The sequence below is a fragment of the Danio rerio genome, chromosome 9, assembly GCF_052040795.2.
Source record: "Danio rerio strain M-AB ecotype USA chromosome 9, GRCz13ab, whole genome shotgun sequence".
NCBI lineage: Eukaryota > Metazoa > Chordata > Actinopteri > Cypriniformes > Danionidae > Danio > Danio rerio.
In genome coordinates this window covers 19,781,624-19,804,200 of record NC_141029.1, presented here as the reverse complement: position 1 = coordinate 19,804,200, position 22,577 = coordinate 19,781,624, and the positions used below count along the sequence as shown (strand labels likewise).

The following is a 22,577-nucleotide window of genomic DNA, read 5'->3' as shown; positions in this document are numbered from 1 at the left end:
CACCTTAGAATTGGTTGTTTATTGCACATCACACCACTTCTCAAAACACAAGTATTTTACCACTAGGTGTTAAATATAAGGTATTATAGGGTAAAAAAAAAAAAAGAATTCTCCTGTTATTAGAGCTCATTGGTCAAAAGTTTATACTTTTATAAGCCATATGTTTGAACTTCTGCTACAGTTGGATCCATTGTCTTTGATTTTAGGTCTCCCGGTTGGATTTTTGCCTGACAAATATACCAAACGTTTATTTGACCTTTTAGCCTGGAGAAAGCATTCGACCGTGTCCCTCGTGACATTCCGTGGAGGGTGCTCTGGTAATATGAGGTCAGAGGCGCTCTTTTAAGGGCTGTCTCGTCCCTGTATGAACAGAGTGGTCTGGTTTGCATTGCCAGCAGTAAGTCACACTTGTTTCCAGTGCATGTTTGACTCCGGCAGGGCTGCCCTTTGTCACTAATTCTGTTCATAATTTTTATGGACAAAATTTCAAAGCGCAACCTTGGGCTAGAGGGGGTCCAGTTCGGGGACCACAGGATTTTATCTGTTATTTGCAGATGATGTTGTTATGTTGGCTTCATCAAACATGGACCTTTAGCATGCACTGGGGCGGTTTGCTGCCAAGTGTGACGCGGCGGGGATGAGAATCAGCACCTCCAAGTCCGAGGCCATGGTGCTCCACCAGAAAAAGGTGACTTGCCATCTCCAGGTTGGAGGAAAGTCTTTACCCCAGGTGGAGGAGTTCAAGTATCTTAGGGTTTTGTTCATGAGTGAGGAAAGGATGGAACGTGAGATTGACAGGCTGATTTGTGCAGCTGCAGCAGTAATGTCGTCAATGTATTGGTTTGTTGTGGTAAAGAAGGAGCTGAGTCGAAAGGCAAAGCTCTCGATTCACCGGTCAATCTACGTTCCTACTCTCACCTATGGTCATGAGCTTTGGGTCATGACCAAAAGGACAAAACCTTGTATACAAGTGGCCAAAATGAGTTTCTCTTCGCAGGGTGGCAGGGCACACCCTTTTGGATAGAGTGAGGAGCTCTGTCTTCCCGGAGGAGCTTGGAGTAGAGCCACTGCTCCTCCACATCGAGAGAAGTCAGCTGAAGTGGCTCGGGCATCTGTTTCGGTTGATGCCTACATAGGGAGGTGTTCCAAGCATGTCCCACTGGGATAAGCCTCAGGGAAGACCCAGGACATGCTGGAGGGACTATATGTCTCAGCTGGCCCTGGAATGCCTCGGGATCCCCCCAGAGGAGCTGGAGGAAGTGTCTGGGGAGAGGGAAGTTTGGGGTTCCCTCCTAAGTCCCCAGCCCCGGTAAAGTGGTAGACAATGAATGAATGAATTAATGAATTAATTAATTAATTAAATTTTAGCTTTTGCTGCCACAAATATATTTATTGTTAAATTAGCTCAGTGACAAACCCCAATCTTTCAAAAGATTAAACAATATTATATTAATAAGTCTTGACTCTTTACTTGGATTTTATTGATCTTTCTTCAAGCTGTATTTTGAGTTATGGTATGTCATGATTGAATTTATTTTATTATTATTTTTATCCTTAAATATTTCCATTTTGTTAATGTATTTACTCATTATTACTATTTGTTAACTAGTTTAATTGTTATAATTATTATATTAATAATGAATGTCTATAATTTGTTTTGTCTTTCTTTAACATTGTTAAAATTGGCATTGTCTGTTGGTTTGTTTCAATGTGTTTTGTGATTAATATTTAAAATGTTAATAAAAAGATACCATATAAAAAAAAGTGTCTCAAATCCGATGTCTGCACTTACATTTGCACACAGCAAAGACGCACTGACCTGGAAAAAAAGAGCGGGCGCTGACTGACAGCTGTGATAATAAAAGAGCGCTCTTTTCTCTATTCCTGCACTTAATCTGTTCGCAGGATTTCATTTTTTACTGCTTTTGACAAACTGTTACGACAGGAAAGTTCTCATTTGGTCATTGTCTTTTAATCTGTGCCACTTCAGAAGAAAAATCGCAATTGGGTTACTTGAACTATGCAGAGTGTCTTTAAGAAAATTGAGATTGTTGTATTGGCAGTGGTTGTTCATCACAGAATCAAATGCTTGAAGACTTATTACAGAGTTTCTGCAGGTTTCATAAAGTCCAATTTAAGACTTTTTAAGGCCTTTTTAAGCATCAAATGCACACTGTAAAAACTATAAATAATAAAATAGTGATGACAAAATATGTGTTTAGTCAATTGTAACTTATTAAACTAAGTTAATCATGTTCTTACTTAACATGTTCCAACTTAATTTTATAAGTTAAGCAAGCTGTTTTAAGTTAGTTAAGTTCAAATGACTTATAAGGTTAATTTGATTCAGCTTAAAAATGTGGGGCAGCTGGTATTTTTTACAGTGTAGTTATTTCTTAGCCACACAATTTAATGTGTCAAAACAAGACAAATCTAGTTGCATACAGTTTTTTTAACATAAATATTTTTAATGGCATGTTTAACATTGTTAAAAGTATATTTGTTATGGAGATTACATGAATAATCAAAAATATTAATTTGTTGGCTTTTGGTCCAAAGGGTTTAAGTGCAACTTATATTCAACCTAATGCATTTCTGTTGTGAAACTTTAAATATCATGTCTGTTTAAAAAACCTTATGTCCCACTCTCCTTACTTCTATAAATAGTTTTTTTTTATAATGTATATGTTTCTCTGTTATTATCATGAGAAATTGTATAAGTGTTTTTTTTTTTCTTTAGGGACTTTAATTTGGAAAATTTGCTGTAAATTGTTGAACAGCTGTTGTGAATTGTATCCCTTAGCAGTAAAAAAAACTTTAAATATAATTATTAAATGAATGAAAAGAGGAACATTTTGACATGTTTAAGATTATTTAGGACCTACAACACAATATTTCATAGAATTTAAGACTTTTTAGAGCCCACTGACACCATGTATTAGGTGATTTATTTTCAAACATTAAGGGCCGGGACACACCAACCCGATAGTTGATTGTTGGGCTTCGTCGATATGTTGATCAGCGTCAGTCCAGCTAGTTACCTCTCATCAGGTTAACGTCGGAGCACTTTGGCCTGTTTCACTATGTTCATTAGCTCTCTGCAACTCTCACATGGTCATGCACTAAAGCTAAGCAAGGGGGCGCTCGGTCAGTACATGGATGGGTGGTGGGTGAGACCAGCAGGGGATGCTCAACCTGCAGTCTTTATGGGTCCTAACGCCCCAGTATAGTGAAGGGGACTCTATACTGTCAGTGAGCACCGTCTTTCGGATGAGATATTAAACCAAGGTGCTGACTTTCTGTGGCCATTAAAAACCCCAGGATGTTCGAAAAAGAGTAGGGGTTTAACCAAATTTGTCCACTGACCTGTCCATCAAGAATTCCTAAACATCCCCATATTATAAATGGCTTTATTACTCTGTGTGGTGTGCGGTCTGGCACAATATGGCTGCTGTTGCATGATGCAAGAATGCTGCACACTAGTGGTGGATGAGTGTCCAGAAAAGTGCTATATAAATGTTAATAATAATAATAATAATAATAATAATTATTATTATTATTATTATTATTATTATTGTTGTTGTTGTTGTTGTTGAAGTGTTAGAGATTATACGTTTACATCCTTACGCAAATTAATTTGCTTAAAACATTAGTTTACTCTTAACGTGCATATACACATGCATTGGTTATTATATCTGTTAAAGTAACTTTTTTCCATCTCTTTATTGTGGTAAAAGAAAATTAAATGTCGGCAGAAGCCTATTGCAGAACAACAAAACGTTCTGTGCGTTGATGGTTGGGGCTGACTGGCGCCCAGAGACCAAGAATCAGACTCCAAACAATCCTCAAATCCAGTTAAATCAGCCCATCTCAGTGTCTGAGCGCATTACGCCTCAATATGCTGCCAGGGATTCTAATGTCCTGCAGGATTACACAGATTTGTGGTGACAGGGCTAATCACGCCAATGCAGAGGAACATTTAGCCCTGCCACCACACAGTCACCACAGAAAGCACTTCCTCCCTGGAGGATTTCAGCAGCAGAGTGGATATGCATTGAATGGGATCATTTGCGGGAAAGCAAGCTGAGCACTCGCCGTCATGTCCGACGCAGGGAACTTCCACTGTCTGAAATGCGTCTCAATAATAAATGAAGAGATGCATTTATTGAGATGAGACGAGAGCATGAGATTCATAACACTAATCACAGACCGCTTCATCTCGCTCGGGCTCCGCACTCATCTTGTAATCAGAGCTGGTCTACGCTCAGACCATTTCACATGGCTCTGAAAACAAATCTCCAATAAATCACTCTAACGTCATTTTCAGGGCTGTTAGCAAACCATTTACGGACAATTCAGTAATGCAGGGTGAACGCAAGACTGTTTACGATGCGCTGCTAATGGACAGGATGTCTCGGTCAAATTAGGGAGAGAGAGAAATATCAAGTTTGGCTTGTTTGTTGGGGCCTGTGTCTCACATCAATCCCTATTGATTGCTGATGCTGAAAATATAAACAGAAATTATTGTTTTAACTTTAAGTCTCTCAACTCTGCTGAAAAGACTACACCTGAAAAGCTACTCAAGCTTATCCGGGACTATTCACACATTACGTCAAAAACTGGCTGTGCTTCCATCACCAATTTTAAAGCACTTGTGAGTTTTCACTCCCATGCAACTAAGCAACCATCAGCTGCACTCACTGAGAAACCAACACTGACAAACCCTTGCTGCAGCTCTGATACAAGTTTCATTTAGAATAAATTAGAGTGCAGCAGTGTTTGGGTGCAATGTGTTTATCTGAGGAAATTAGTCCACGGTTATTACTGAAATGTGTAAAAAACATACAAAGATTAAAGTTGATTGGTTGATTGTCACATAGTGCATGGTGCGCTAGAGGAATTCTGAAAAGTCGACATGTTTTCAACTTGCTGTGCTGTAGCTACACCTAGAAAAAGCAAATGCATCGCACCATGTGCTAGTTGTGACGACGTTGCTCCCTATAACCTTTTCCATTAGATATAACAAACTTTAGTACACAAAAGCACACTGTGAACAGCTCCTTAAACACATGCTTTATAGTACTCTTTTATGCTAAGTCTCAAGTGCCTTGTTCTATCTCTATACTTCCACTATAAACCCCTCTTGCTATATGTAATGACTACACCCTTCATCCTTCACCCATTGTGATCTTGACCCAGTCTTAGTTTGGACTCTGACTTCTTCCTCTTCTGTCAAGATTTTGTCACATTGGGTCTCAATCTTTACACAAATTTGACCCTCCTCTGGTCTCAGTTTTGACTCGGACTCAATCCTCTTCAGGTCTCAATCTTAATACAGACTTGACCCTCTTCTAGTCTCAGTCTAGTCTTGGACTCAACCCTGGTCAGCTCTTATTCTTGATACAGACTTGACCCTCTTCTAGTCTCAGTCTAGACTTGGACTCAACTCTATTCAGGTCTTATTCTTGATAAAGACTTGACCCTCTTCTGGCCTCAGTCTAGACTTGGACTCAACTCTATTCAGGTCTTATTCTTGATATGAACTTGACCCTCTTCTGGTCTCAGTCTAGACTTGGACTCAACCCTGTTCAGATCTCAATCTTGATACAGACTCGACCCTATTCTGTTCTCAGTCTAAACTTGGACTCAACCCAGTTCAGTTCTTATTCTTGATACAGACTTGACCTTCTTCTGGTCTCAGTCTAGACTTATAGCCTGTTCAGGTCTTATTCTTGATACAGACTTGACCCTCTTCTGGCCTTAGTCTAGACTTGGACTCAACCCTGTTCAGGTCTCAATCTTGTAACAGATGTGACCTTCTGATCTCAGTCTAGACTTGGACTTAACCATGTTCAGGTCTCAATCTCGTTACAGACTTGACCTTCTTCTGGTCTCAGTCTAGACTTGGAGTTTGGAATTACTTGATGGTGAGTAAATAGTGAGTAAATCTTCATTTTCGAATGAACAGTCCCTTCAAATACACCTTATGTACCCTTTGTAGCAGTGTACCTATTGTTTCAGTAGTGGCAAAAAGTTTTCGGATTTGTCATTACATACTTCAACACGTCAAATAGTTCTGTGTCTTCCCAGTACTACATAATATATTTAAAATGTAACATGGCCATATTTCTTTTTTTAAACAGTCACAACATAAGAAACATATCAAAGCAAATACATTCTACAGCATTCATAGAGCGTACAGTCCCAAGTCATAACCGGTACTGTCTCATGTACTTGAGCTTAGCTGGAGTACTATAATTAACATCTAAGTCCTGAATTATCCATGTTATAAATAATGATCTCTTTACACAGTAGTCCACTCTAAAGTCATTGTCATCGTCAACAGCCGAAAACAAAAGCAATTTCCATGTGAACGGAACCCGCGCTCAGCCTTGAAGATGGTAATGAGGGGTTTGGTGAAAAAGAAAGGAGATCCTCTTTCCACAGTAACACATACAGTAATTAATACTCAGGAGTGAGTCCGCTTGCTGGAAACGCAAACATCGTGACAACAGCATTGGAAAGTGTTCCTTAATTATCGACCATTGCGACCACACACACACACAAAACCACAAAAATCCATTGTTGCCAAATGTAACATGACTTCAAAAAACTGCGTTTGAAATTTAATTTTTAGGTAGATTTTTCTTTTTTTTGACATTTTCCACTTTATTTTAGGTGGCCTTAACTACCATGTATTTTAATCGAAAAACAAATACAATGTATTTACTGTGTTCATAATGTATTGCAGAACACTTCTGGTGCTCTTGATCTGGGATACTGGTAGGGTTAAGCCTGATTTACACTTTTGCGCAAGCTCTGTGATAGGTCAGCTTGGTAGCTGTGGTAAACGTGGGTGGTGCTGAGAGCTGTGAACCCAATGGAGAGAGTGTTTACCAATCCCGAGGAGGAGCTGCATATGTTTTATGTTTAATTTGTGATCAAAGTTGTTGCACATCCGGCGGTTACCACCTCTGGATGAGTGAGTTTTAGCTACTTGTACATTAAGATAGCGTGAAGAAACTCGATACAGAGGAACAAAACATAACCTACCGCCAGCTAGCATTTCGACAGTGTAATTGCAGAGCAACACAAACAGCGCATAGAAGTATAAATTCATGATATAAATGCAAGGCAGACACTCTGGGTCATGTCATGTCGATCACTTAACACAGAGTTATAAACCAGCCGTTAGGGACAGGTTTGGTGATCTGGGTAGGTTTACGAGTGGCTGATTTATACTGCGTCGAGTAATCGATAAGACCCATGGCACCTGCTTTGCGCCTAGTCGTGCATTTATACTTCTGCGTGCTGTTTGTGTTGCTCTGCAATAACACGACCTAAACGCTAGTTGTAAGTAGAATTTTATGTTCCTCTGTGTCGTGTTTCTTTGTAGGTGTTCTGTTTTATCTGAACGCTACCAAGTTTTTCTAAAACTTGCCATTCTGCGGCGGAAACCAGCAGACATGCAACAACATTAATCACAAGGTAAACAAAAACCAACAGTTTCCATCTAGAGCTACTTCATGGGACTCGACACTTGTAAACACTCGCTCCAACGAGTTCGCGTGTCTCTTGGTCCCACCCACACTGGTCACAGCTACCAAGCCGACCAATCACAGAGCTTGCGCTAGAAAAATGTGACATTTTTTGAGAGGTGCGCATCAGCGTTGATGCCAGCCACAACGAGGGCTATGGGCTTGGGCAAAAGGTGCACCGGAACATACGTGTGCGATTGACCCAGAAGTATAAATCAGCCTTTAGAAACAGGTTTGGTGGTCTGGGGTAGGTTTAAAAGTGAGCTAAGTTGTAAGGGATGGTCAACAGTGAAATTACAAAATTTAATTACAGAAAATAATTACAGATGCACTGTTAAAAAAATGCTGTAAAATTTGCAGCATTACTGACAATTTTGGTTGTCAGTAATACTGCAAAATTTAAAGGTGCATTGTAAATTAACAACTACAATAGTGCTGTAGGTTTACAGTACAAAGGTCATAAGGTAAACCTAAAAATTATTTTCATTCACACATCTAGGCACTACTTTTTTAACGAATTTTCTAGATAGACAGCACCATTATGGATTTTATGTTAAAAGTTATTCACAAAAAATACTGCGGTTTTTGTCAAGATGCATAAATGTGTAAAATTAGGTATTTACAAAAAACGAAAATCTTATGCTGCTAGTTTGGCCTGCAACTTTATTAATATGCATTTTAGCAACACATAATATGTGTAAATTGTAAAAATTAATTTACATGGCGCTTTTAGATTTTACAGTATTACTGGCAACTTTTACAGTATTGCTGGCAAAATTTAAGCGCACTGAAAAAACGTAACAATTGCAACTGTACTGTAAAACTTCAGCACAATTATAATCGCTAATTTACAGTGCGCTTTTAAATTTCACAGTATTACTAGCAACCAAAATTGCCAGTAATACTGTAAATTTTACAGCAATTTTATAAGTCACACTTTATTTTGATGGTCTGTTTCTTGAATTTATGATAAATTGCAACTGATTCTAATTAGATTATACTGTAAATACAGTGTTAGGTTGGGGTGAGTGTAGGTTGACATGTACTTGTAAAGTTTCTTATAGTCAGTTAAAAGTCAGTTGAAAGAGCAGTATCAACTGATATTAAGCAGACAGTCTACTAGTACTCAAATGAACCATCAAAATAAGTTATTTCCTATTTACAGTGTGTAATTACATGCAGGTATATTAAAGTACAATGTAAAAACATGTATTTACACAATAAGTAACTAATGATTAATTTTAGTTTAAGTATATTTTAGTTAAGGCCACTTAATATAAAGTCAAAACAGGCTCATTCAGAAAACGTATTCCTATATACATTTCTAGACAGCACGCATTATGTAGACAGAGGTACTTATGACTGAATTTCAGCTTTAAAACGAACAGTGCAGGGCGGTATGACGTCATTCCTTTTCTCGCTTGCCAGCTGACCGATTACCTCCATATTGGCAGCTTTTCCGCTGTTACTAGTTTGTCCAGTAGCTCGACACATATGTCGGCAGACTTGAATACAACCATAAGTTTGAGTCTGGTGAAGCACGTTTTCAGAAAGCAGGTAGGACAAAAGCAAATAATAATAATAATAATAATTAAACAAGTATATAACAGGGTGAGAATGTGGTAAAATCAGAAAACATGGTAAAAATCAGGCCGCTGCATGGGTTTTTCTTTTTTGGATTGCTTTCGAAAACACTGGTTGGGTTAGTGCTTTTTAAAAACACTATTGGTAGGGTTAAAAAAAGGGGGAGGGTGGGGGGGATCGGTCGATCGGTCAGACAGTCAGTCAACAGCGGCCTCTGGTGCATTTACGTGAGAAGAGCCAGCATGAATGGCACTCACTAGAGAAATTTGAGATCTCACAGCGGCCTCTGGTGGATCTATGAAAACAAAAACTGCAAAAAAACGTAGCTCCTGGGATGTATTTTGCTTTCTCCAGAAATGTATAACGGAGCCTGAGTTGTATAAAGTGGAACCAGGATACAAAATATTAGAAAAAATCTGACATGGTCATTTGCAATATGAATTTAGTTTCACCAGATGACTTGAACAGCTCTAATTGGAGATATTATCCCTGATGCAGTTAGAGTTTTTTTTTTTTCATGAATTTCTCTTTAAAACTGACAAGTAAGTGAGAGGTTAGTATTTTTACTTCCTGCTATGTGAGAGCCAATGACAGCCGGGCGAGTTTAATGAGCACCATCTGCATATCTCTGAAAGTAATTAGCACTCTCTTTCCACATGATGTCACACCATTAGCATGCATAATGCATGATCCTGGATGTGGTATTTTTAGTGAGAGTGTTTTAACCTGCCAGCACGTTCTTTGAGGTGGTTTTGGTAGTTCACAAATAAAGCCTTAAAACTTTAAAAACAAAGTTGTAAGGGGATATGTCATGAAGTATGCATAATATGGCATAATAATAGAAGTGGGCGGCGTGGTGGCACAGCAAGTAACGCTGTTGCCTCACAACCAGAAGATCGCTGGTTTGAGCCTTGGCTGGGTCAGTTAGCTTTTCCATGTGTAGTTTGCATGTTCTCCCTGTGTTAGTGTGGGTTTCCTCAGGGTGCTCCGGTTTCGCCCACAAGTCCAAAGACATGTGGTACAGTTGAATTAAATAAGCTAAATTGTCCATAGTGTATGTATGTGAATGAGAGTGTATGGATGTTTCCCAGTGATGGGTTGCAGCTGGAAGGGCATCCGCTGCATAAAACATATGCTGGATATGTTGGAGGTTCATTCTGCTGTGGCTACCCCTCATTAATAAAAGGGACTAAGCCGTAAAGAAATGATTAAATGAATGACTATAAGAAGTCATCACAGAAAAGCTTAACAATACAGTACATCAGCTATCACTACATCACTGATTCATTCATTCACTTGCTCAAGAGTCTGTCACAAGGAGTTCACACATATGCTATTTATTGCACAGGTGATGTACTTGAAAAGAGAAAGCACTGTGCAAACTTGATTAGATTTGATTATAAAGACAAACTTTTTGAGGAATAACGTGAACCTTTGATTAGTGCGTGTGAACTTAAATCACTAAACAAAAGTTAACTTCAACTCTGAAATCTGGACTTTTCTAGAACTATGTTAAACTGAGGCAAGAATTGATGCCATGGCAACTACAAGAAATTAAGTATACATGTCAGTTGAAAAAACTTGAATGTATTTATATTATCAAACACATTTATATTATTGTATGCTTAAAGGTGCAGTAGGTGATCGTCTTCAGAAACATTTTTTGTTGTGCTGGTTGAAAGTCTCTTCACAGTTCAATAGTAATGATTAAAGTAAATGATCTAAATGTGTTTATATGTATTTTTATATTCTGGGTGAGGCATAAAACTAAAAAAATGTTCATCCAATTAAATAGAGTCGGACTGACATCTCCCATAATTCCGATAAGTATCTTAAACTGTCTGTCAGCAAATGCCGATTGGACTTCTGCGCATCTCTTTTCATGCAGATCCGCCATTCGCGCGTGCCCGCCTGCATGATCGTTGCACGTTTACGGCACGTGCTGCACACACACGAGACAATCATAGACGCGGTGAAATCAAATGCAGAATTAAAACTTTTGTAAATTCCGAATCTATACTAGAGTTACTTTTGCATGCTGGAGGAAGGACGACACCATAGCCGAAGTACTGTTAGGTAGTGTTCTGTTTTAAAACTATTTTTGTCAGGCTAAGCTTATGTTGGATTGTGTTGTGTAATGAATTGCTTATGCAGCTATATTTTACAGTTTATAATATGCACAGGCTTGTTGTTCAGCCACTTAAATCTCCTGGCGAAAGATTGAACTATTTTCAGTTTCATAAGGGACCTTTGACAGCATCGATAATGTATATTCTTATTTAGTTTAACAACAAAACATCAGTAAACAGCGCTGTTCGGCCTAACCTGCTTTATTGAGCTGAAGTTGCTTTTATATTCGCATTAGTACATTTTTAAAAAATGACAGCCTTCCTATATTATTTACCATGCTACTCTGAATATTCGCTCTGAAATAGCATGTAAGTATGGCTTAGTAATAATTGTAATTCCTGCATGCCACTGGCCATACACTAACTAACTGGCAAATTACATGAACTAGTGGGTTGTCTGCTGTTGTGACACGGTGCGCACGTTGCTGATTTCAGGAGGCGTGGCTTTGAATCACAGTCCTTCCCCGCTGTCAAAAGATAATATGCTAAGTGGTTAGCATTTTGGCAGATCACCTACTGCACCTTTAAATTTTACTTTGTTTTAAGTAGTATTTACAATATACAAGTCAACATTTTGGAATCAACTATGAAGCAAAAAAAAAAAAAAATCTGCACTGATAATTGTAAGAATAATTATTAGTGTTTTTATACCAATAATAAGTGATCATAATAGAACAGCAAATCATCAAATAACAATGATTATGTGACACTGAAGAATGGATTAATGATGAAGAAAATTCAGCTTTGAAAATGAAACTAGATTAAATAAAAACCAGTTATTTAATATTTTATAATTTACCAGTCGATACAGTCACCAGACATGAACATTATTGACTGTGTCTGGGATATATACAGTATTTTAAACACATTTTGGAATCAGTAAGATTTTTTTATGTTTTGAAAGAAGCCAGTTCACAGAAAAAAAAAACAAAAAAACGTCTGCAATATTTTTGCAAACAATTAATTTGTGTTAAATTTAAACAAATTAAATTGAGTAACAGTCAACTAAATAGGTTTGTTTAAATTCCTCCCAGATAAATTGTTTACAACCACTTAACTTTTAATAAAATTTGTAAATCTAAGGAATCATCTTTGAATCATTTTTTTTTTCAGAATCATACAATTATAAGAGCAGATTTTAGCGTCACCATACATGTATTTATTTTCACTCTTAAAAAAATGTATTGTTTTCCCAGTGCTGGATTGCTACTGGAAGGGTTCATTCCACTGTGGAGACCTAAGATCAACAAAGGGATAAAGCCGAAAGAAAATGAAAGAATGAATGAATGAATGAATGAATGAATGAATGAATGAATGAATGAATGAATGAATGAATGAATGAATGAACAATTTATTGTGATAAATAAAAGTAAATACTTTTTAATGGTACTTTTAAATGGTATTGTATTAGTTACCCAAACTGGCAACAACACCAACAAATGTTTTTTCTTGAGCAGATTATGATACTAGAATATTTGAAAATGTATAACACTACAGACTAATATTCAGCTTTAAATCATGAGAAAAAATGCAAATTACACTTCTGACTACATTCAATAAAATAATTATTTGTTTAATGTTATTTAATGTTGCAATATTTCACAATTTCTTTGTTTTTAGTTTTTACAGTACATACTGTATATGTATAAAAAAAATTTAAACAAATGCAGTCATTGATAATAATAGAATAAGATTAAGCTTAATACAATACATGAATTAATATAATCAGTGTTGGCGAGGTTACTTTGGAAATGTAATAGATTACAAATTACAAATTACCCTATTTAAATGTAATAAGTAGTGTACCTTTTCAATTACTTTATAAAAGTAAGGTAACTGATTACATCTGATTAGTTTCTTATGAATATTTTCAACTAACAATGATTGGTTGGCGACGTCCCTGACTAGAGCGAGAGGTGACAATAACATGCAAAAACCCTTGTTGTCGACCACCGTAAAACTGGAAAAAAAAAATCTGCGTTCTTGACATCATATGTGAATGAACGTCGCCTCATGGTTCCATCCCTAAGAGGGAAGAAATCACTTTCCCGAACACTCGCATTCAATCTGCCCAGTTGGTGGAATGAACTCCCTAACTGCATCAGAACGGCAGAGTCACTTGCTGTCTTCAAGAAACGACTAAAAACTATTTAGTCTCCACTTTCCTTCCTAATCTGCAATTGCCTCTCTGGCTATACCCCTAACTGTACAAAAAAAAAATACTTACATTATAATGCTTTGCTTCTTAGACTTTACACACCTGAAACTTGCCTACAGCACTTATACATTGTTGCTCTTATAGTTGTGTAAATTGCTTCCTTGTCCTCATTTGTAAGTCGCTTTGGACAAAAGCGTCTGCTAAATGACTAAATGTAAATGTAAATATGGATTTACTTTCATCAGATAGACACCGACCTCACAGCTTTGTGAATGTTGGTGCCATCGCACGTAGCTTGTGTGGACGTTTCTGCACTACTTCACTATTAAAATAGCTTCGCTACTGAAAAGCTTTTTGTGTATAAAGTAGTGATGCTACCGCCACGCTACAGAGAAATGTAGTTAAGCTAGTAGCCACTACTAAGTTCAAAAGGCTAGTTATAGTAGCTTAATGCTTTCAGCGGCAGGGAAGATTAACGTAACTGGTAGACTTGGTGCGCAACAATAAAACCTGAAAACCAATCAAAAGCATCAGAATGCCACTGCTTTAATAAATGGCCTTAGCAGAGATTAACAGACTAATTTTATTCAACATATTTAGATGTAACCCCATTTGAAATATTTAACATTTTTATTAGCAACTGTAATTTAGTTACACATATTTTCTCAGTAACTGTAATGAATTACTGTTACTTTTATTTTGGAAATAAATTACTTAACGCCGTTAAATATAACTAGTTACTCCTCAACATTGAATATAATACATCTTACTGATTCCACACTTTAGACTGTGTATCTACAGTATATAGTGCATGTGATTATGTACAGTATAACCGCATTCACTGGCCTTAAAAACAAAGACAAATGATAAACTTTCACTATATTATTTTTAAACTTTGTAGTGACTAATTTGCATGTTTACATGAGCATCAGTAATTAAAGGGTCACGAAACACCAAAACACATTTTTGAGCTGTTGTAAGTGGTATGTGTCTCACACTGCTAAAAACACTATTAGGACACCTATATTTCACTAAAAAGTGTAAATTAGTTGTTTTTGCGTTATTTCAAGCAAATTCGTACTTCCGGTTTGAAACGAATTTTTAAAGCTGCGCCACGGTCATGACATAATAGCGTTGTATTCCAGCGTGCAGACTGGATGTCTGTGCCAGAGTGTGTCTTATTACGTCTTACAATGTGATGCATTAATGCATGAGTAAGGCTTGGTTCAAACCAATCAGCGCGCTCTATTGTGCAACTTCATTAATATTCATTACTGTCATAGTGTTTAGACGACAGAGACGCCACGTTGTGTTGGCAAAACAAGCGTGAAGTGTTGCTTTTATAGTTTGCTGCCGTTAAGTTTTGTTTTCATTTTCTCTCTGTGAGAGCTCAGCTGGAGTCACGGGTGGATTAACAGTGTACGCTACGCTCGACAACAATAGCTTACGTGTCCAAGGAGGAACATTGTTTACCTGAGAGCTGTTATCATCTGCAAACGCTGTGATCCGGATTCGCTTGTAGTCTCCTCTTAATAAAGACACGGCTCTAATTGCTGGTGAATGTCCTGTCTCTACAGATTTGGTAAGTGAGCGACCAGTGCTCTTTGTTTATTCAGTTTGTTCGTATCGAAGAAAGTTAACTATTGCACTGAGTGTAAACATGTTAGCACCACAACCAAACTTTAACCTCGTGTAGGATTTTCACCACATTTAGTGACCGGAATAACACGGCTTTCTGACGCTACCTGCCGAGTGCATCTAAGTTTCCGGGAAATGCTGAGTTTTTTTTTCACTGAGTGTGAACATGTTAGCACCACAACCAAACTTTAACCTCGTGTAGGATTTTCACCACATTTAGTGACCGGAATAACACGGCTTTCTGACGCTACCTGCCGAGTGCATCTAAGTTTCCGGGAAATGCTGAGTTTTTTTTTCACTGAGTGTGAACATGTTAGCACCACAACCAAACTTTAACCTCGTGTAGGATTTTCACCACATTTAGTAACCGGAATAACACGGCTTTCTGACGCTACCTGCCGAGTGCATCTAAGTTTCCGGGAAATACTGAGTTTTTTTTTCTCTCATTGGCCGTGCGGTATCAAACATTGCATAAAAAATACACGCTTAGAGCAGTTCCTCGTATCAAATATCTCATTTGTCGCGAGGGGCATGAATGAATTCCCTGAATGAAAGAGCCAAACTGCAGTTAAAGTCCACCATTTAATAATTTGGCAAATAATTCGACTACAGATGTCCATGTAAACACAGTCACTTTGTCCCCTGTGTGTGTGTGTGTGTGTGTGTGTGTGTGTGTGTGTGTGTGTGTGTGTGTGTGTGTGTGTGTGTGTGTGTGTGTGTGTGTGTGTGTGTGTGTGTGTGTGTGAGTGTGTGAGTAAGTGAGTGTGTGTTTGAATCTGAAAGTCAGCGCGCCCAAATAGACACTCCCACACCATGCCTCTTTTCTTCCTCCAACACTCCCCCCTAAACAAAGCTGGACACGCCCAGTTTTCTGACTTTTTCCAAAGTAGAGGTGTGAAAACACCCTGCTGAAACAAGGGGGTTTCATGGCCCTTTAAATTATATGCCTTAATCTGAATAAGACAATAACATGATTAGGCGTTTACATGAGTTGCTTTTCATGTTCCTTTCATGATCCCTTTTTACTTTACAACACATAATTTAATTAACGTCATTGAATCATTGCACGTTTCATTTTTAATTTGTTGACTTTAACTGCAGTTTGGCAGTTAAATTTTCATTCACAAACATTTCATGCATACCCCATGACAAACAAGGTATTGGAGGTGAATATGAACTGCAGGAAGCTTGTTGTTTTGATGGAATTTGATTCCTTACGCTGTATGGGGGAATAAACTCTATCTGTGGTCCTTCACTAAAACGGTAATTGCACAGAATAGTGTCAAACAGCTGTGTGTGTATGGAATATCCTGTCACAAAATATTACGCAACGGTAATAGTTTGATCGCAGTGTTTACATGGCTGTACTGCACTCCAATAATGCGACTAAAATCAGCAGACTCCACATGTCTTAATTCCATTTCTGTTCAGTACAATTATGAACTTAATCATATTAAATCAATTTAAAATCGTTGTTTACATGGTAGATTCCTAATCAGAGCATTGTCTTAATCGTATTAAAATCGAATTATTGGTGTCTATGTAAACATACACGGTAACATGTTCAGAACCATTCCTGCTTATCTACTATAATCTCAACTCAAAATTTCGCATCTTGTGATTGGACCATTGTTTATGCGCATATTGCTGTATTGATTTTGATACAGTCCTAATATTATATATAAATAACTGCCATCAATTGAAGACATGCTTTGCCCACATAAGGCATAGTTATGACTAACAGCTGAGGTTAACCAGGCAAACACTGTTACTTTTAAGTCCTTTCCCTCCAATCACCTGGCTCCATTCCCTCTTTTTTATGATCCAAATAATTCCACATGGATAAAATCAAAACCTATTCAACAAGCCTGTTCTTACTGTTGAATATGTCAGATTACTGTAGTACAATAGGCTGTGATTGGTGATTGAAACTGACTTTAAGTTGTGTGCTTCAGAAGATAAATCTACAGAACTGGAAGTCTGAATACACGTCTTATGTGTTGCCCATGGAAAAACTGAGATACGAGTTGGCAAATAGACAAAATATATTTTTCAAAACCTGGAATCCATTAAGGCTTTTTATTGGTAATGCAGACTGTAACTTCTGATGGGCTGAATTGGTTTGGCAAGCGCTAAGCTGTGGAGCCTACACACTTCTCTATAATTATTTATTTGATTTAATCAATTTTTTCTTTATGCTTTCTGGAAGAAATTGTATTATGTTGTGTCATTCTGTGGATTGTGAAATGGTCTGTGCACTCCTTCTGTTCTAGTTATTGTTTATTTTGTTATCATAAAAGTAATTAAAAATCTTCCACGTTTGAAGTCAAAATTATTATACCTTGTGTGATTTTTTTTTCATCAAATATTTCACAAATTATGTAATAATGTAATAAGAGCAAGACATTTTTCAAAGTATTTCCTATAATATATATATATATATATATATATATATATATATATATATTAGGGTTGGGCATCTAAGCTATAATGCCGATCCGATACGCATCTCGATACAAAGAATACGATCCGATTGACCGACGTTTGAAGTCAAAATTATTATACCTTGTGTGATTTTTTTTTCTTCAAATATTTCACAAATTATGTAATAATGTAATAAGAGCAAGACATTTTTCAAAGTATTTCCTATAATATATATATATATATATATATATATATATATATATATATATATATATATATATATATATATATATATATATATATATATATTAGGGTTGGGCATCTAAGCTATAATGCCGATCCGATACGCATCTCGATACAAAGAATACGATCCGATATATTGGCGATACATTTGTGACATATTGCGATGCAACACGATACGATTCACGCCCATATCACGATACAATGCGATAATTCAGCACTAACTAATTAAATCAAGTTTATAAGATTATGTGAAAGAGGATGCTGTGCCATTGAATGAGTTTGATTATTTATTAACCAAGCAAAACCAAGACTTTTTCTACAAACTGGCTCTTCTCTCAGAGCCAGAGTGTTAGTTTACAGTAGAGGGCCATTTTAGAACATATAGCACATATTATTTAAGTATTTTCAAGATAAACAGAATGTATAAGTGCAATATATATTAAAATATATATATTTGCACTCTTTCAACATAAAGGTTGAGCATTGCACAACAAGAATTGTGATTTAACTTTTCAACTATGTTTTACAAAGATATATTTTGCCACTGAATATTCAAAACTTAAGGTCGTGAACTAGCAGTGTTATGCTGCTTTGAAACATCACTGTCACTGTAAACAACAGGCTAATAAAAATATAACAAACCAGCAATCTTCTTGCTGTGAGGTGGTCAAACTACCCACTGTGCCACTGTGACACCCATTATTTTGATCATTATTGTTACTAATATTATTATTATTATTATTATTAAATAAAAATTAACAGGAGGAGGTGTTTAAAACCTTCGTTCTCCGTGACACTAGGCTGAATATCTTTGCAGATGGACAGGGCTGGCGCGTCCATAGAGGCGACCTAGGCGGCCGCCTAGGGCGGCAGTATAGAGAGGGTGGCGTCCGCAACACCCAGTTATATCCGCGCATAGGGTGGCAGAATAGAGGTCTAACATCGGCGATCACCTAAAGCCAATGAGAGAGCAGCATCCACTTGTGTGTGTGTGTATACCTGATGCAAGCCATGCAAGCCAGCGGGAGGTTGGGGGAAAAGATAAAAGCGCTCATTTGCGGTTTATTTGGACCCACGAAATGGAGGAAACACTAGTGGAGGTTTGACAGGACTCAGGAGCACCCGTGTCTGTTTAACGTTTCATACAGAAAGAAATTAGTTTATTATCAACTTAAGTTGAGGAGAAATGGCTGATTCCCTTTAAATCCATGTTAGCAAATATGTACATTTTTTACCCCATTAAAGGCTTCTTTCTCATTATGTAGTTAATAACAAAAGATATAGGCTACTACGTGTTTTTGGCTGTGAGACATAGTTTGGATGAAGTTGTCGGTGATTCTTTCTATTGTAAAGTCATGCAATGTGAAAGTCCCTGTCGCCGATCCATCTTGCAGTGTAAATAAAGCAGCGACGAAACGCAAGCCCAGATAGTCATGCAGTGTGAAAACATCTGTGACACGACTACTTTCAAAATTATGCAGTCTGAACTCAGCATAAGCTGATAACAGTATCTTGAAAATATCTGGTACAATATTATGTACCGTCTTCAAGGCAAAAATAAAATAAATCAGCTATAAGAAATTAGTTATTAAAACTATTATGTTTAGAAATGTGTTGAAAAAAATCTTCTTTCTTCTAAACAGAAATTGGGGGAAATATACACTACCTAACAAAAGTCTTGTCGCCTATGCAAGTTTTAGAAACACCAAATAAAAACTTGACTTCTAGTTGATTATTTTGGTATCAAAAGTGGCTTACATGAAAGGCAAAGGCCTCTAGATTACACTTATTTTACCAAAATAAAATATGATCATGCCTTGATTTTCAACTATTTAATTAGGACATTAAAGTCTGAATTTGCTTAGACAAAAGTCTTGTCAATTAACATAAATAATGTACAGTATAGACTATAAAGTCATGGTGCAGTGGAAAAAGAATGAATATTGTGTATGACTCCCATTAGCTTGGAGGACTGCATTCATACATCTCTGCAATGACTCAAAAAACTTATTAATAAAGTCATCTGGAATGGCAAAGAAAGCATTCTTGCAGGACTCTCAAAGTTCATCAAGATTCTTTGGATTCATCTTTACTGCCTCCTCTATTTATCCCAGACATGCTTAATAATGTTCATATCTGGTGACTGGGTTGGCCAATCCTGGAGCACCTTGACCTTTTTTGCTATCAGGAACTTTGATGTGGAGGCTGAAGTGAGAAGGAGCGCCATCCTGCTGAAGAATTTGCCCTCTCTTGTGATTTTTAATGTAATGGGCAGCACAAATGTCTTGATACCTCAGGATGTTGTTGTTGCCATCCACTCTGCATATCTCTCACATATCCCCATGCTGAATGTAACCCCAAACCATGATTTTTCCTTCACCAAACGTGACTGATTTCTAAGAGATTCTTGGCTCCATGGGGGTTCCAATAGGACTTCTGCAGTATTTATGATGATTGGGGTCCAGTTCAACAGATGATTCATCTGAATCTTTTGCCACTTTTCCAAGTGATCAACTAGAAGTCAAGTTATTATTTGTTGCTCTTACAACTGGGATCGACGACAAGACTTTTGTCAGGTAGTGTATACAGGAGGGCTAATAATTATGATTTCAACTGTATAAAACTTTCATGGAGGTTGTAGTAAAGCTATGGAACAACCATTCTTGCCTTAGGACAATATTGATCCTCTTCAAATGTTAACCACTGTAGTTCGTCCTGCATTCGACAGTTTTGTATTTTTATTTGTTTAATCTTTTTTACTTAATAAGTTTTAATATAAAAATCCACACCCATCATATCCTCAAAAAAAAAAAAATCCAAACAAAACAGAACTAAACAGAAACCCGGCGTCAGTGTATCGATTTAGTATTGCAGCGCATTTCCGTTCACATCCCGTCCCCACCTCAATTAGCTCTAAGTAGCTCTGACCAGTGTAACCGACTCTAATGCCATGCCTGGCCACCCTCAGCCAGCTTTGATGAGAATATGACACCTTTGGGGAAGGACAGCGAGCTGAGTGATGCAGCTTCATAATTAAAGAAGGATTATCCAACATACGAATTTGAGAGAAAGAGAGAGAGAGAGACACAGGCAGACACCTACCTTCACAGGAGAGGCCATGAGAAGTGACCCCTGAGAGGCTGTCCCGACAGACGTTACAGAAGGTGGGGCGAGCGTGGGAGCAGGCATACCAGTTGTGCATCCCTGAGAAATGTTCCACATTAAACTGTGCCGTCTAGCAAAGGAGAAGTTAAAACAAATTGGCAGACTTTTTTAGAGACCCTAAAACAAAGGCTACACTTTCAGCTCACATGCAACACGTGTATAATAGCGTGACGTCTACTAGACGCATGCCTCCTGCGTGCAACACCACACCACAACTCTCCCTGACAACAGTTTTCCTCCTGTAACATCTGCGCTCCCGGAACGGCCATCTACAGATGCACACCGATGCAACAGGACTGAGATTTTGGAAGTTCATCAGGGAGTTTGACATGTCTTGAATGATAAACAGATTCAATAGGGAGGATTGTGCCCCTAGTTTGGGATGCCAGGGGATCGCTGGTGTTCTGGGTGTGGTATTGCAGAACACGGGGGCTGAGAGTCTTACATAACCATCTGGTATCAAAGTGAGCATACAGTCCGCACTTAAGTTAGTGGCGTGCAATAATTCAGATGTTAAACTGCAGTGCATGACCACGTGCACAACTAGCTGTGAAACAGAAAGAAGCGGATATAAACAGAAAAAAATTATTTGCATTATGCATCTCGTTAACACAGAGAAGAAAAGGAAATCTGTATGGAAGCAGGATTTAAACCTCATTTAGACCTGATTGACAACACTAACGGCGGGATTCTAAGGCATGCTTCTCATATTCAGCATCTAATTTTAAGAAAGTGTGTTTGAGAAACATGCAGAACGCTTAAAGTGCGCCCCTTACCTCGTAATGCTCTCTGGACTGAACCGATTTCAGCGAGCTGATCCAGTCCTCCATTTCTTTCCTGTTCTCGGCGCACAGGATAAGCCTTCGAAACGGTGTAATTACCTACAGGGAGACAGAGATCCGGGGAGATGAGAGTGCTGCGTCTCGCCCTCCTGCCTGCCTGACTGCGACTGACAGCGAGATCCCCCTCCTGCTCTTTAAGACAAGACTCGGGACAAGCCTCGCCTCCTCCTCCTATCCTCTTTAACGGCCACCTCCACCCCTCAGGTCTTTTCCTCTCTTCTCGTTTCGGATGCTTGAGCGAGATTCGGGCTGACAGGCAAGCCTGAGAAAATGCTAAAAGCCTGTTTCATAACAGGGGCAGCCCTCCATGCGAGTCAGCCTCTGCGCTTTTAATACTGCTATAATTTATTGATAACACCACCCTTAACAACTCCACACGCCGGCGGTGCTGCAACAGAGGGGCTGTTTTTTGCTGCAGCACACGCGGCGAGGCAGGCTGTACAGTTAGCAGGGAATTGGAGATTATACCACCTACACCGAAACAACAGCGCATATTCCAACATATACAGTTAAAGTCAGAATTATTAGCCACCCAATGAATTTATTATTATTTTTTTTGGTAATTTGAAGCAAAGATGATATACTACATACACAAATACATATAAATGTTCATGCATTTAAAAAAAAAAAATCTAAATATTGAAAACTTTTAAGAATTTAAGATGCTGATGACCGATAAACGCATCATGACAGTGTTGTGAAAAGAGTCTATTAACTAAAAAACTGTGAGTTTGTTATGCATTTTGGCATTTAACACATTGCTAATATCAGATTATGATTTCCAGTACTGGGTTGCAGTTGAAAGGGCATCCTCTGTGTAAAACATATGCTAGATCAGTTGACGGTTCATTCCGCT

At 37.8% G+C, this 22,577-nt stretch overlaps 1 protein-coding gene and 1 long non-coding RNA gene across 29 annotated transcripts in view; both read right to left on the bottom strand.

Annotated features, from left to right (window-relative positions):
- Window positions 1-22,577, bottom strand: part of dgkh (diacylglycerol kinase, eta) — a 163,363-nt gene that overhangs the window by 65,377 nt on the left and 75,409 nt on the right. For 17 of the 28 annotated variants that reach the window (XM_087267621.1, XM_087267606.1, XM_087267610.1 and 14 more), the window contains 2 exons: window positions 21,656-21,760; window positions 20,817-20,949 (listed from right to left, as the gene is read on the bottom strand). Coding sequence is in view for 19 of the 28 variants with exons in the window: in XM_087267606.1 (XP_087123732.1) it covers window positions 20,817-20,949; window positions 21,656-21,760 (238 nt within the window). In the remaining 9 variants the exon portion in view is untranslated. Of the gene's footprint in view, window positions 1-20,816; window positions 20,950-21,655; window positions 21,831-22,577 lie in introns of those variants that run through there. The other 11 variants (XM_087267615.1, XM_087267619.1, XM_087267624.2 and 8 more) reach the window with 2 other exon arrangements.
- On the bottom strand, window positions 12,029-15,727 carry LOC147842313 (uncharacterized). Its single transcript, XR_015499321.1, has 3 exons — window positions 15,443-15,727; window positions 14,442-15,154; window positions 12,029-14,380 (listed from the first exon to the last, which is right to left on the bottom strand). It is a non-coding gene; the product is annotated as an uncharacterized LOC147842313 (long non-coding RNA).